The sequence below is a fragment of the Schistocerca piceifrons genome, chromosome X (genome assembly GCF_021461385.2).
Source record: "Schistocerca piceifrons isolate TAMUIC-IGC-003096 chromosome X, iqSchPice1.1, whole genome shotgun sequence".
Taxonomy (NCBI): Eukaryota; Metazoa; Arthropoda; class Insecta; order Orthoptera; family Acrididae; genus Schistocerca; species Schistocerca piceifrons.
Genome location: NC_060149.1, coordinates 909298795 through 909315529, shown reverse-complemented (window position 1 = coordinate 909315529; position 16735 = coordinate 909298795). Strand labels below are relative to the sequence as shown.

General features: G+C 38.3%; 1 protein-coding gene across 1 annotated transcript in view; it reads right to left on the bottom strand.

The window, feature by feature from the left end:
- Window positions 1-16735, bottom strand: part of LOC124721524 (muscle calcium channel subunit alpha-1-like) — an 857532-nt gene that overhangs the window by 200968 nt on the left and 639829 nt on the right. Inside the window, exon 22 of the mRNA XM_047246542.1 lies at window positions 8307-8394. Coding sequence (XP_047102498.1) covers window positions 8307-8394 — 88 coding nt within the window. The remainder of the gene's footprint in view (window positions 1-8306; window positions 8395-16735) is intronic.

Below are 16735 nucleotides of genomic sequence, written 5' to 3'. Positions count from 1 at the left end.
ATAAAATTCAGAGGTTCTGGTGTTATGGTGTGATTGTATTTTTCATGGAGGGGGCTTGCACCCCTTGTTGTTTCATGTGGCACTATCACAGCACAGGCCTACATTGATGTTTTAAGCACCTTCTTGCTTCCCAGTGTTGAAGAGCAATTTGGGAATGGCAATTCAATCTTTGAACACGATTGAGCACCTGTTCACAATGCACGGCCTCTGGTGGGGTGGTTGTATGACAATAACATCCCTGTAATGGACTGACCTGCACAGAATCCCAACCTGAATCCTATAGAACACCTTTGGGGTGTTTTGGAATGCTGACTTCATGCCAGGCCTCACCAACCAACATTGATACCTGTCCTCAGTGTAGGACTCCATGGAGAATGGGCTTGCCATTCCCACAAGAAACTTTCTAGCATCTGATTGAATGTATGCATGTGAGAGTGGAAGCTGACAACAAGGCTGTGGGTGGGCCAACACCATATTGAATTCCAGCATTACTGATGGAGGGTGCCATGAACTTGTAAGTCATTTTCAGCCAGGTGTCCAGATACTTTTGATCACATAGTGTATTTATAGAGAACTACTGGCATGGAGCAGCCCTCAGCTTCATAAACAGGGATTTGCCAAGCTTTAACAATGTCACTGCAGACTGGGCTTCCCAACGTGGTCAGAATTTAGGGGCACTCAGGAGGTAGATGTAGCTTATGGATGATATAGATACAGTAAGTGTAACCCCCAAGGAGTGAGAAGTTGTAAGGAAGGACATTGACAGGAAAAAGACTTGGGAGGTTAATTATTAACTTGCATCAACAGCAGGTCATTATGGAATGAACAGTCCAAATTTATGAAAATAGAGAGATGGAATGGACCATTGATTCATTGAAGGAATGAGTCTAGCATTTGCCTGTCACAACAAAAAGCCTTAATTAGGAAGATCAGATGAGTATCAGAAACACACTCTTCCCAAATGAAAATCCAGTATATTCATCATCATGTGACAACCCCTGACATGTACAAAGATGTTAGCACAAAAGTGGGAACAGCAAAAAACTTGCTTAATGTATTTACAATAATAAAGTTAAGAACACTGTTTTCTTCTAAATATATTTATATTACTTTTTCTAGTATAGTAAATAAAATATTGCACAGTACATTGCAGTTCTTTCTGATGTTACTTAGAGAAATACCTTCTCTGGTACCTAATAAATTCCAAACTGCTAAAGAAACATTTGGCAACACCATTGTAACTTTCAAAGTTTGTGTTTTTCTTTTCAACAGAGACCCCTTTAATACTACTCTTCTGACCATAGGAAATAACTATGTGTACTTGACTTAAAAGTAACCCCGAGCACACAATGAAGTTCAGTAGAATATGTGCCTCCAATCATTAATGGGAATTTGTGTCTTATGAACACTGAGCAGTCGTTAAAAATGTTTTCAATTTTATACCATATGCACATTTTTACTTTGAGGCAACGAGTGTCAGAATGTGAAGATACCAGCTGAATTAGCATACATGACAGCAATATAATTTGAATGCCAACTAATGAGAGACAAAACACTGAAGATATGCCTCATAGTGGTTTTTCTCAATCAACACCACTAGCAGATGACCACTACTTACAAATTACAGATTGAGAGAATCTGACAAAACTGAATGCTGTGATTTTTTTAGCAACTACGGAGATCTGTTTTGACACAGGTAATATGAAATTATCTCCATTTGATCAATTTGACCCCTAGAGACTCATCAGAAACAAAATAAGGAACTCCACAGCAGCAGGATGTGCAAAGGATGTGAGCAAGGGAATACCTAAAGTGGCACCTAGATCAGTGACTTCAGATTCTCTTCATTGACTAGTGCTGGATTTGTCTGACACTCACTGATCATCATACAAGAATAAGGAGGCGGCATGGTATTAATGAATTTTTTAAGCATGTCTTGTAACTGATTCAACAGGGAGGCGGGTCAGTACGATTTTATTTGGTATCGTGTTGGATGTCTTTCGTTGCTATTGATGGTTATGCGAGGGTTGTGTAGTACGACTTACAGCATCCTCTAGCCTACTGTTCAGTCATACAGTCAACATTTTCATGACAGGTCTATCTTTCATTATATCAATGCACAACCGTCTCATCAAAATCTTTCTCTGCGACACAGTAATCAATTGAATGGAATGGCCTCCACTACATGCTAATGTGAAACAAGTTGAGCATGCTTGGGACCAATTGAAACTTGCTGTTCAACATTCAGCAGCCCTCCATCCATACTGGGTGACCTCAGGAGTGTCACTGTTAAACAGCGGGACAGGCCTGAATAGCACTGTAGACAACACACTAGGAGAAGACTAGCATCTACAATGAATGGGGTGGAGCAACAGTACTGAATGTTAACCAGTAGAGGACTTAAGTTTCACAGATGTGCAATTTGAAAGTTAGTTTTTTAGTTTCATAAAGTTCATTCTTTCATTATCTGCTGCCCTTGAAACTAACACCACAAAAGTTAGCAGATGTGATAGCAGTGTGAAAGTTTTTTTTGAGCAGTTTAACGTCGTATTCAAAATAACCATACAAAATGGCTGATGCAGATGGTCTCATGTTTTAACAATGAAAGGAAATGAAGAGAGATTAGAATTTAACATTCTATTGATTATGAGATGATTAGGGGCTGAGCTGAAACTCAGGCTGGAGAAGTATGGGCAAGGAAATTGGCCACATTGTTTTCAAAGGAATCATCACAGCATTTCCCTTAAGAAATTCAGGGAAACTGTGGAATACCTATATCTGGAGGCCCTTATTGGGATTTTATCTGACTTACACTCAAATGGGAGATTAGTACCTTACAACTCCACCACCTGACTGAGAGGTTTCAGCAATGTGCAGCTAAGGCTCCAATTGCTCTACCCACGTATACACTATCTGATCAAAAGTATCTGGACACCCCTACGCATTGCAGAATTGACCACTGGATGTCACGAGAGGTGGACCCACCAGTATAAAAGGAGGTGGCGATTATTGCGGTGTCAGTAGAGAAGCAGTACCAGCAGAATGGGTCGGTTAGATGAACTCAGGCTGCACACAACTTCTGATGATGTTATTATGAAGTGGAATCATGAAGGAACAAACACAGGTAAATCAAGGCCAGGCAGACCTCACATACTGACAAACAGGGACCGTTGAGCATTGTGCGCAGTGGTTGTAAAAAATAAAACAGATAAAATCAGTGAAAGGTGTGACTTGTGAATTCCAAAATGCTACCAGCAGTCTGTCTAGAATAATGGCTGTGCATATTGAGTTAAAAAGAATGGGGTAGAATGGTCAAGCAGCTCTTCATAAACCAAACATTTTTGCAGACAGTGCTAAGTGACACTTGAGGTGATGTAATAAGCAGCACCAATGAACAGTGGGTGACTGGAAATAAGTGATTTGGAGTGATGAATCATGCTATACCCCATGGGAAACCAATGGAAGGGTTTGGACATGATAAATACCAGAATAACATTACCTGCCATCACACACAGTGCCAACAGTGAAGAACAGAGGAGGTGGTGTTAAGGTAAGAGCTGTTTTTTTGTTGTTATGTTGCAGTCTCCTTATTGTGCTTAAGAAAACACTAAATGCAGAAGGATGTGAACACATTTTACAGCTTTGTGTATCGTGTACAGTAGAGGAACAGTTCACAGATTATGACTGACTGCATCAGCATGACAATGCACTTTGCTATGTCCTGAAATGGACTATCCTGACCAGAGTCCCATCCTGAACCCATTGGAATACCTTTGGGATGAGTTAGCATCCCTCCCAACCCCTGTTACCAACATCACTACTTTCTCTGGTTTTGGATCTTGAGGAAGAATAGACTGCCATTAATCCACAAATATTCAAAGAGCTTGTTGAAAGTATCCCCAGCAGATTGCAAGTTACCATGAAGATGAAGGATGGACAGATCCCCATATTAATGTCCATTAACAGGTGTATTGTTACTTTTGGTCAGTTAGTGTATTTTGTAAAGCTAAATAAGTAGAGACTGCATTTCAGTATGAATTCACATAAAAATACAGACTGAAGAAGAGAAAAGAAGAGAAGAGTAAAGGTGAATACATCTGCTATAATAAATAGGAGTAACCCAAAGAAAAAAATTATGTCTTGCTCACTGTGAATTCAGTTACTGGTGATATATCACCAACATCAATGAACCACATACCCTGCCATGGTGCAGTGGCTTGCTTGCCAAAATTGACAAGGTAGGTTACAAAATTTAAAAAGGGAAAATGAATAGTATGAAGTTCAATATAATGGGAATTAGCAAAGTTCAGAGGCAGGAGGAACAGGACTTCTGGTCAGGTGAATACGGGGTTTTAAAAACAAAATCAAATATGAGTAATGTAGGAACAGATCTAATAATGAATTAGAAAATAGGAATGTGGGTAAGTTACGATGATCAGCACAGTGAACACATTGTCACAGCCAAGATAGGCATGAAGCCAAGACCCACCACAGTAATACAAGTTCACATGCCAACTAACTCCACAGATGATGAAGAAATTGATGAAATGTATAATGAGATAAAATAAATTATTCAGATAATTAAGGGAGATAAACATTTAATTGTAGCAGTGGAATGGAAGAGAAGGAAAATGTGTAGGTTAATATTGACTGAGGGAAAGGATTGAAAGAGGAAGCTACCTGGTAGAATTTTGCAAAGATCATAATTTAATCACCACTAACACTAGATTTAAGAATAATGAAAGAAAGTTGTATATGTGAAAGAGACCATGAGACAACAGAACGTTTCAGATTGATTATATAATGGTAAGAGAAAAATTGCGGAATAAGATTTTAAACTGTAAGACATTTCCTGGGGCAGATATGGACTCTGGCCACAATTTACTGGTTATGAAATATCGATTAAAACTGAAGAAATTGCAAAATGGTTGGAAATTAAGGTGATGGGACCTGGATACATTGAAAGAACCAGAGGTTGTTGAGAGTTTCAGAGGAAGCATTAGGCAACAACTGACTGAACTGGAGGAAAGGAATACAATAGAGATGAATGAGTAGCTTTGAGACATGAATAGTGAAGGCAGCAGAGGATCAAATAGGTAAAAATACAAAGCCTAGTAGAAATCCCTGGATAACATGAGAGGTATTGAATTTAATCGATGAAAAGGAAAAAATATAAAAATGCAGCAAATGAAGCAGGTGAAAGGGAATACAAATGTCTAAAAAACAAGACTGATCGGAACAGCTAGAGGATAAATGCAAGAATGTAGAAGCATATGTTGGCTAGGGAAACAACATGGAAATGAACTTGAAGGCAGTATTTTAAAAAGGGAATAGGATGTAGATGAAGATGAGATGGGAGATATGATATTGTTAGAAGAATTTGACAGACCACTGAAAGATCTAAGTTGAAATATGGCCCTTGGAGTAGATAATGATCTCTCAAAATTGCTGATATCCTTGAGATAGCCAGCCATGAGAGAACTATTCCACCTGGTGTGCAAGATATGAGAGATAGGGGAGTACCCTCAGACTTCAAGAAGAATGCAATAATTCCATTTCCAAAGAGAGTAGTTGCTGACAGGTGTGAATACTACTGAACTATGAGTTGAATAACTCATGGTTGCAAATTACTAACACAAATTCTCTACAGAAACATGGAAAAACTGGTGGAAGCCAATTTCTGGGAAAATCAGTTTGGATTCCAGAGACATTTAGGAACATGCAAGGCAATACTGACCCTATGACTTATCTTAGAAGGATAAGTTAAAGGAAGGAAAACCTGCATTTATTGCATTTGTATAATTACAGACAGCTTTTGATAATTTTTACTGGAATACACTCTTTGAGATTCTGAAGGTAGCAGGGATAATATGCAGGGAGTAACAGATTATTTCTAACGTCCACAGAAACCAGATGGCTGTTATAAGAGTCAAGGTGCATGAAAGGGAAGCAGTGGTTGTCAAGGAAGTGAGACAGGGTTGTAGACTATCACTAACAATATTCAATCTGTACATACAGCAAGAATTAAAGGGAGCCAAAGAAAAATTTGGAGGACAACTTAAAATTCATGCAGAAGAAATAAAAACTTGGAGGTTTGCTGATGATATTATAATTCTGTAAGAGACAATAAAGGAGTTAGAATTGCAGTTGAATGGAATCGACAATGGTCTGAAAGGAGGATATAAGATGAACATAAAAAAGTAAAACAAGGGTAGTGGAATGAAGTCAAATTAAATCGTGTGATGCTGAGAGGATTAGATTAGGAAATGAGACACTGAAAGTAGTAGATTAGTCTTGTTATTTGGACAGAAAGTTAACTGATGATGGCTGAAGAGGAGGGGATATAAAATGCAGACTGGCAATGGAAAGAAAAACATATCTGAAGAAGAGGAATTTATTAATATTGAATACAAATTTAAGTATGAGTAAATCTTTTCTTAAGGTATTTGTCTGGAGTGTAGCCTTATACAGAAGTGAAATGTGTGTGATAAACAGAACAGAGTAGAAGCTTTAGTGGAAAAGATATAAAATTTATACTGGCAATGGCAAGAAAAGCATTTTTGAAGAAAAAAATCTGTTAACATCGAATATAGATTTAGTGTTAGGAAGTCTTTTCTGAAGGTATTTCTCTGAAGTGTAGCCATGTATGGAAGTGAAACATGGACAACAAACAGTTTAGATAAAAATGTGGTGCTACATAAGATTGCTGAAGATTAGATGGGAAGATCATGTAACTAGGGAGGAAATACTGGATAGAACTGGGGAGAAAATAAATTTGTGGCACAACTTGACTAAAAGAAAGGGTTGACAGGACACATTCTCAGACATCAACAGATCACCAATTTATAATTGGAGGGAAGTGTAGGGGGGTAAATATTGTAGAGGGAAAACATTGATGAATACAGTAAGCTGGTTCAAAAGGATGTATGTTGCAGTGTTTACTTGATGATAGAGAGGCGTGCACATTGTAGTGTAGCATGGACAACTGCATCAAACAAGTCTTTGGGCTGAAAACAACAACCACACCAGTGATACTTAATTCAAGATACTGTAAATACATAAAGGCAGATAAAAATGGCCTAGGAAGCTGTGAGGTAGTAGACAAGTTTCCTAAATATCTGGTGTCAAATTGGAAAGAAGGAAGTTAGATAAGAGTTTGAAGTCATATTTATTATGATGTAATCAAACATGCATTGTAATATTGGCATAAAGAAGGATAGATACAGGAAACAGTCCATGCCTTTTCAAATGAACAATTCCGGCAGTTATTTAAGAGATTTAGAGAAACAATGGAAGTATGAATCTAGGTAACCAGACAGTGATATGAGTTCGTCACTTGAATGCAAATCTAGAGAATTAACAACTGTGCAATGTCACTTGGTCAGGGTATATGAGAGAGGTGGCATGGAACACAAAAATAACTTCAAGTGGTACACATGACTGTTGAGTGTGACTATACCACCGAATATCTGAAACACTGAAAAGATGACTTTGGAAGATTGCAGAATTTGGCTGAGAACTTGATGTTTGGCATGTAGAATTCCACACATTGTTTCTATCACTGCACAGTGCAGAAGTCACACTGAAAAATTAGTTTTCACAAACACAATAAATGTCATGTGAAATAACATCTGTACACTATCTATTGACACTACAATCCAAGAGCATAGTGGCTGAAACAACTTCTTAAATGTGACTGTATCAAATTCAACAAAGAGATTAATACACAAAGACTAAGCGGTGCACCAGTAACTATGTAAGACACAGTTTGATAGGGTTCATATACAGCGTTTGTTAAGATGATAAGATGTGAACTATTCATTTTCAGGGTCCAGTAAACTGCTTCACAAAGTCCTTAGGAACAGTGGCCAGTGGACATTCAGGTACGATAATGTGTGTGTGTGTGTGTGTGTGTGTGTGTGTGTGTGTGTGTGTGTGTGTGTGTGTGTACATTCAGGTACGATAATGTGTGTGTGTGTGTGTGTGTGTGTGTGTGTGTGTGTGTGTGTGTGTGTGTGTGTGTGTGTAATTTCTAATGTAAGCTTTCTCTGAGAAGGAGAAACTGATACTTTCAGCAGCACTAGTTACTTACACTTATTTTTCATTCCAAATCATAACAGATCTCTCTAACTATTATTATATATTCTCATGTCAATGATATGGAACTCTTCCATTTAATAACACAATTTATCACCCTTGTCATAATCATCAATTCAGTGCATTAAAATACCTCCCATTTTCACTACAAGGCACAGTTTATGAAGAAATTATTTTTACACACTACAAATTCAATTTAAAATAATTACCTTTAATCCTTTGGCTCGATTTATTGCTCTCAATGGACGAAGTACTCTCAAAACTCTTAGTATTTTCACCACAGAAATTGCGTTTGACCTAAGAATGATGAACAAACAATTACAGGTAAAGTTTAAAACAAGAAAAATATCTTAGAAAGAGTAAGTGATTAGTATCCAAGTAGCATTTAATAGATCTTTTTCTACCCCTTCATGCTATGGAACTGGCTGACAGTTCACAAATGTTACAGAATTTATTGCTTGTGATTATCCTTATATGTGTAAGATTTATAATTTATAGCGTGCAGCAATCAGTTACTTTTTTTTTTTTTTTTTTTTTTTTACCCAAATCCAGATTTCCATTACTGCCTAGCCACTATCAATGCACTATTTTCTTATCTTGATGCATGTCAGTTCCCTGTTGTTCGGGCATCAGTCACAGTTCTTTGATGATTTATTTGAGCAGTTAATTAATGAGCTGTGTAACAACTAATCTGCACTTCAAGTAGATGAAGCAACTGATAGTCATAAAGATATTCATTTGATACTTATGTTCATTTTGTTGACAAGTTTAACATTCAAGAGGGACTGCTTTTCCATAAGTGAATACTGGAAACAGTTACATCTCAAAGTCTTTTTATTGATAAATACTTTTTTTTAATCAAAATGGGATACCATGGCACGGTTGCACTGGAGTATGCACAGATGGAGCTCACTCAAAGTCTGCAATTAATGGTGGATTCCAAGCAAAAGTTAAAGTTGTAGCTCCTGATGCAGTATAGACTCACTGCATGATACACGGGGGGCTCTGGCCACTCAAGAACATAGCCCACCCCTTCATTAAGTGCAGGAAACGGTTATAGGGGCAGTTACTATTAAGGCATACTTTATAAACTCATGGCTTTTTAAAGTGCTATGTGAGCAGATGGGTGCTGAACACACTCAACTGCTCTTTTTTTTTAGTAATCCTTAATGGTTTTCAAGCATAAAGTAGTAAAAAGAATGTCTGAACTGAAGAATGATGTTTTCCGTTTCTTAAAGCAGAAAAGTCACTCTCTAGCACACTGTTTCAGCAATGGAGATTTTCTATTGAATATGGCTTACCTCACTGACACTTTTGAGGAACTAAATATTCTTAGCACATTACTTCAAAGTTATCAGACAACTGTACAATCCTCGGAATGAAAAAGTGAAGGTGTTCCTACAGAAATCAGAGCTGTGGCAAAATTGAATGCAATGTGGCATGCTAGATATGTTCCTTACACTGGAGTCATTGTTAGAGGACACAAATAATACAATGCTTCCAACTGAGATAAAAGCCTGCTTCCACCACCTAGTAACACTAAAAGCACATTTCAACAAGTATTTCAGCAATAATTTTGATAAATATAATTGGGTCAAAAATTCACACAACAGTACTCCTGGAGCATCATATCACATAAAAGAGTAATAACGACTTATTGATCTCAATTGTGATACTTCACTGAGCTGTAAATTTAATGTAGTGTCTTTGTTGGAGTTTTAGATACATATTAGCAAGGAAATCCCAACACTGAGCCAAAATGCAATGAAGATCCTGACTCAGTTTGCAACAACACACTTGTAGAAGACTGGCTTTTCAGCTTTGGCCGCTATGAACTTTGTAATTTAAAATTTTGATGCTCTTGTAATCCCTCTTTGCTGAAAGTGTAAATTTTTTTTCTATTTCACAGTTTTTGAATAATTGAAAATATGATAAAGATAAAGAAAGTGTTCCCATATTTTTGTTACAACACTTATAGCAGTTTTGGTTTCTGTTGTGTAAAATCCTTCTAAACTGGATTTGCTAAACCTGAGAATAAGGCAAAGAAAATATAAAAAGTGACTATTTTTTTATTAATAAAAAAGGTTGGGGCTGATGTTACTTTCCCTCATGAAGGGGAGCAAAGAGAGAAAGTTTGAGAACCACTGGAGTAGAAGGATTAGAAAAATATAGGACTTAAAGAATGAAAGTATTCCTTGCCACTGGTGATATTTTATACATAGGATCTGCAATAAATAATATGTCTTTCCAAAAGCAGTTAAATATTCACATCAATCTTTTGTTAATGATAGTAGCTGCTGTGGAAATTCTTTTCCTTATATCAAACAATGGAAAATCCAGAACTGATTTGTTGTGCCTGTTTGCAAGTCAACATTTCCACTATATGGTGTGTAGTAATCTAGCCTTCCCTAGCATTACGATAGATTTAAAGTAGTCAACAAGAACTGACTCATTTCCTACTCTGCGTACTATCATCTTTTGTGAGGTGGTGGTTACTTATTTCATCACAGAAACAAGAATTGGTTTAAGCAGCCAGATGTTGTCTGACAACTGACTAATATTGTAAGGAAAGAGTAATCTGGATTGCATGATCCATGTCTAGATGTTTCCATATATTAGTGGTTTATGATATTTGTGATATGAAACAGAAATGGGTTACCAATCTCAAATTTACCTACACAATATAGAGCTGCAGGATTAATGGAGGTTAATTAGTCCTTCAACAACTGAAGAGTTGTATGCCCAACTCTACAGAGTGATATTCCTATTATCAAAGAACACACTATCTCTTCAATGGACTTGAGTAATTTTTAAAGGGAGAAATGATAATTTTGTGAAACGTGATAACAAAATTTTTTGTTTGAAGGCATTTTGATTATTTTTCGACCGCGACTGTCTCAAGAAATATGTAAAGGTTTTTTTTAAATTACCGCTACCAGTCACAAACTTTGTCAACTATTGTATTACTTATTTATTAATGACATGTTTTGAGGCAATACCTCATCTTCAGACTAAATGGCATTACAAAAACAACTTTACAATCAGTATGACCTTACTGTAAAGTTATTTTTGTAATGCCATTTAGCCTGAAGATGAGGTATTCCCTCAAAATATATTGTTAATAAATAAGTAATACAATAGTTGACAAAGTATGTGACTGGTAGTGGTAATTTAAAACAACCTTTACAAAAATCTTTTGTTACTTAATTGCTTTTATGTAACATTACAATATTCTAAGCCTGAATTTCACTGAGCTGTATTTCACAATGGAATGAATTTTTTAATTGTACACTTCACTCATTATTTAATCATTCTTACACACATTTCCAGTTTCTGAATCATAAATGTGTTACAGTGTTATTTCTTTGTCTGATATATCTCTGGTGTATGTGCACATTGTGGCTGTTGAGTTGATCTAGAAGCCTCCATGTAATAATTATTTTCCAAAATATCTTCAGATTACTTGTGAAATTGCAACAACAAATATTTCAGTGGTCAGGCATACTGACTAAATACATAAATAGTTGCTGCAGAGTGTATATTTCATGATTGTTCATTAAATGTGCTACCAGGCACAGGCACAGCTGACAATTAACTGGTGGCTGATAATGCACTTTGTAAACAATTGCATAATTTATTAAATTTATGAAGTGGAATCCTATATGAATTCTTTTATGTAACCCACATTATTTATAATATGAGAAGCCTCTCATCAGACTGGTTATGTGCACTCAAAGCAAAAGGTGAGAATGATAAAGATTCATTACACTGCAATAAAATTATTTCATTTCAAACACTATGGAACATACCATTTGCTTTCTTGGATCAAAGCTGTATACAATCCTTTACTATCTGGACACTGACACACATTTTTTAAATGGAGCACACATTTAAAATGTGATTAATGATTTTTTAGAAGAAAAATTGTTAAAACCATCATTAATAATTCAAAACATTTTAAATTTTTAATGAAAATGAAATGAAACAGTCAGCTAACAAGTGACAGTTTCATTACATAGACTGAGAGGTGCTCACTTTACTCAAGGCACTAAGTGAAATTTAGGCACAGGAAAAGCAGTGAAAGTCTGTTTCCAAAACAGGTCGAAAAATGTAAAACAGGTTGAGAAACGTAAAACATCAGCAGCTGTGGAGTGCAAAGTGTTGTTTGAATACACTGCCATGTTTTTCATAATTTTTCATTCATTGCATGTCTTGCATGATTTAAGTCTTACGTATAGAGAACATCCGTGCGTTGTTAACATTCTTGTGTTTTTCTGTCTCCCTGTTGCCTAGAATTTAGCTGCATAATTCATCCGAAGACAATTTTTTCACTAATTGTCACTTTAGTACAGTTTAAGATGTCCTAGTGCTTTTTTAGTTTACTGTAATACTAGCATCATGTGTGAAAAATGTGGATGTTGCCATAGTTTGGTTAGTATGGAAGAAATGTGTCAGGATTGATGGTTGATGTTTCACTGCGGTGACTGTAATGGGAAAGACAGTTAAGTGTCAGATCAGGCTCTCCTGTAGAGTTCTAGATTATGTAGTTGAGGCAGGAGAATTGTGAAACAATAATGAAAGATTTGTGCCATTCAGGCAGAATAAGAAATTTCATATTTTGAATTAGATAGGTTTGGGGAAGAGGGGGGGGGGGGGGGGGGGAGGGCAGAGACAGTGGGAGCTGTGGAAAGGTGACAAGTAATAGACAAAAAGAGAGAACCTCAGAAATCACATTTCAAATTTCAGTTAGGAATCAGTTTCACTTGCTACCTGAAATAGGAGAAGAGCCTCAAGTACTTTCTGAGCAAAGTAGAGTGCAACAACTTTAAGGCTAGGTCAGTAGAAAAGTCAAGTAGAAAGAAGAGAGTTGTGGCAGAGATGTATGATAAATGATACAGGGACAGCAAAGCCTAGGACATCATATCACAAGGATCATAAAACATATTGTTAAGTTTAGCCTAGTGACAGAGAACATAGGGCCCTTGTGCAGAAATTTTGATGAAAATCATCAGGTATTTATAGAAGACATGACTGGAAAAGGCTTAGCTAATAGCTTAGACTGTAGAATCATATGTCACTTGGAGAAAATAGGAGCAACAACACCACACATGTGTGGGGTTTGTGAAAGTTTGACAGTGCCATGACCAGACTTGGGGTAACATAGCTGTCAGCCATGTAAAAATAAGATCTCATATCTGTGCATACTTGTTGCTGCAACTGGGAGATGGGGATATACAAATCGAGGCCTGCACCTGAATAAGAATGGGAAGGACAGGTTAGCTGAGGATCTTGGGGAAAGTATAAGAGGGCCACAGACATTACGAGACAATATTTCTGTGATTAATGAAACCAGAGGGGACACATTTTTTTGGATTAGAGTCAGGCTATAGTGGGACAGTCTTGAAAGAAATTCGAACTGAACAGTTACAATATTATATGTAACAGTTATCAGAAAAGTAAAATTAATTTTTGATTCTTCAGTTTCTTCCAGCATATTTCTTGCTCAAACAGTCCACAGGTGTGATGCTGGTCCTTAGTGCCCAATGGGGACAATATTTTGGCGATTATACATGTCGCCATCATCAGGTGCGCTTACGAACTGAGCTCTTGAGGGCGGGCTGCCATCTTAAATCCCCTCCCCTCACGAGGAGTTCTCTCCATGGTCCATGTCTACGTGTCAGCGGTCGGTGAGATGCTTGTGTTGCCGACTGTGGTGGCATCGGTGTAATTGCCTTGTCCGCCCTAGTCACCTGTTCGATCCATTGCTGAGTATCTTTTTAATTAGACTCAATGTTGGTTCCCATGCCCTGCTGAGATTGTAGCCACAATCTCGGTTGATGAGTTCGTCTGTGGTATGAATTTTGATAGCCTCTCTAAAGACACTGTCCCAGTATTTAGATGTCTGTGCCAGGACTCTGGTATACTGGTAGTCTATTTCGTGATTTTAGGATGAAAAGTGCTCTGCAACCACCACATTGTAGGGGTACCCAAGTCAAGTGTGCCTCTGATGTTCTCGGCAACGATCTTTGATGGTGCGCACTGTCTGTCCAATATAAGTCTTACCACATTGACACAGAATCTGGTACATGCCAGCCTTCGGCAAACTGAGTTCATCTTTGACACTTCGCAATAATGTTCGCATTTTATTTGGTGAGCAAAAGACAGTTTCTACTTGGTGTTTCCTCAATATTCATCCTATTTTCCCCCATACCACATGCTGTACTGTAGAGGTGGGGCAGAGAGCGCATCTGATCTGCCATTCCCAGTACAGCGTTTTTCCGGAATACAGTTTTGAGGTGTTCCAGCTCTTTGGGCAGACTCTCTGCATCAGAGATGATGCACATCCTGTGCACCAGTGTTTTTAGCACCCCATTCCTCTGTGCAGGGTGGTGTCAGCTATCTGCTTGCAAATACAGGTCAGTGTGTGTTTTCTTTCTGTATATCCTGTGGCCCAGGGTTCCATTCGCTCTTCTTTTGACCATGATGTCCACTAATGGTAATCTTACTTCTGCTTTGGTTTCCATAGTGAATTTGATGTTTGGATGTATGGAGTTCAGGTGTGTAAGGAAGTCTAGGAGCTTGTCCCTTCCATGGGGCCAGATCACGAACGTGTCATCCACATAACGTAGAAAACAAGTAAGTTTGCATTTGGATGATGCCAATGTTTCCTCCTCAAAGTACTCCATATAGAAATTCGCGACCACAGGCAAGAGTGGGCTCCCCATTGCGACTCCTTTTGTTTGTTCGTAGTATTCTGAAGAATCACATCATATATATCTATGTGGAGGAGATGTATCGCAGCATGAAGCAATTTGACAAACTGTGCCACTGAAGGAGCCGTTTGCTGAGTGCTCTTGCTTTTCTGAAGAGATGTCGTTTTGTTGTGCCAATCTTTGCTAAGGTCACGCATCACATCAATTCTGCAGCAGCTAAGAAAATTATGAAGCGTGCTAGCCTTGCCTTGGTTCATGAGAAGGTACACTTTACCAGACGCAGCCTTGAGTACAACTCCCAGGGACGACTTAAACTATATCTACAACTAGCCAATCATTTTAATTCCGGGACCTGGGACTAGGTTGATGATGTTACCTGGGTGACCACCAATTCCGCACATAAGAAGTCCTTGGGATGTCAATTATATACATTTTCTTGTCTTTCTGACAAACCATTGCAGAAGGCTCCACGCAAGATGGTCATCAATCTCACGGACATTGAGCTGACTGGGGATGCAGTTTCTGTTCTGGAGAAGGGACTTAATTTTGCTCCCACACCTAGGTTCACGCCGGTAGTGGACAATGTCAGTGCAGTTGAACAGGTTGCTGCGTGACTACCACCTGGAGCAGCTGAGGAAGTATGCCTGGATGCCTGCTGTGCTCTGACGAGAACTAAACCAATCAAGTCAAATATTACCAGTAGGGAGAGGGCAGCCATTCAAGACCTTTCAAGATCTGAGACAGAGCCCCGAGACTGTTGTCTTACCGGCTGACAAAGGCAATGCTATGCTTGTTCTTTCCCATAACAACTATACTGAGAAGATAAAGAGCATGCTAAATGACAAATGTTACAGGAAGATCAACGCTGACCCCACAATGAAGGTGGAGAACAAGACCAGAGCAACTCTTCTCAAGGATGCAAATTTAGCAGAGGGTGTCGACAAAAACTGACACCTCAAGGACCTGCACTGCCAAAACTTTATGGACTCCCTAAAGTCCACAAAGAAGGGGTGCCATTACCCCCAACTGTCAGCAACATTAGGCCACCTACATATTTGCTGGCAAAATACCTGGCAGAATTACTAAGCCCTTATGTGGGTAAATGCCTCATCACTTTTGTAATTATGTGGATTTTTTAAAATGTCTCGACATCTTCAAGCTGAAAGACTCAGATATCCTGGTCAGTTTTGACATTGTTTCATTATTCACCAGGGTGCCTCTTCAAGAATCAGTTGAGCTTATCGCACAGAAATTCGACAAGAAGATGACCAACCTTTTCAAGCACATTCTGAACTCCACGTATTTTCTCTTTAATGGAGAATACTATGAACAAACAGAAGGAGCCGCAAAGGGGAGCCCACTCTTGCCTGTGGTTGTGAATTTCTATATGGAGTACTTCGAGGAGGAAACTTTGGCGTCATCCAAAAGTAAACCTACTTTTTTTCTACGTTATGTGGATGACACGATCTTGATCTGGCCCCATGGAAGGAAGAAGCTCCTAGACTTCCTTACACACCTGAACTCCATACATCCAAACATCAAATTCACTATGGAGACCAAAGCAGAAGGAAGATTACCATTCCTGGATGTCATGGTCAAAAGAAGAACGAACGACACCTTGGGCCACGGGGTATACAGGAAGAAAACACACACTGACCTGTATTTGCAAGCAGATAGCTGACACCACCCTGTGCAAAGGAATGGGGTGCTAAAAACACTGGTGCACAGGGTGCGCACCATCTTTGACACAAAGAGTCTGCCCCAAGGACTGGAACACCTCAAAACTGTATCCCAGAAAAACGGGTACTTGTAATGGCAGATCAGATGCGTGCTCCGCCCACCTCTACAGTACAGCATGTGGAGACGGAAGAAGCCACAGAAAAAGAGATAGCCACTGCCTATATATCATATACTGGCACATTATT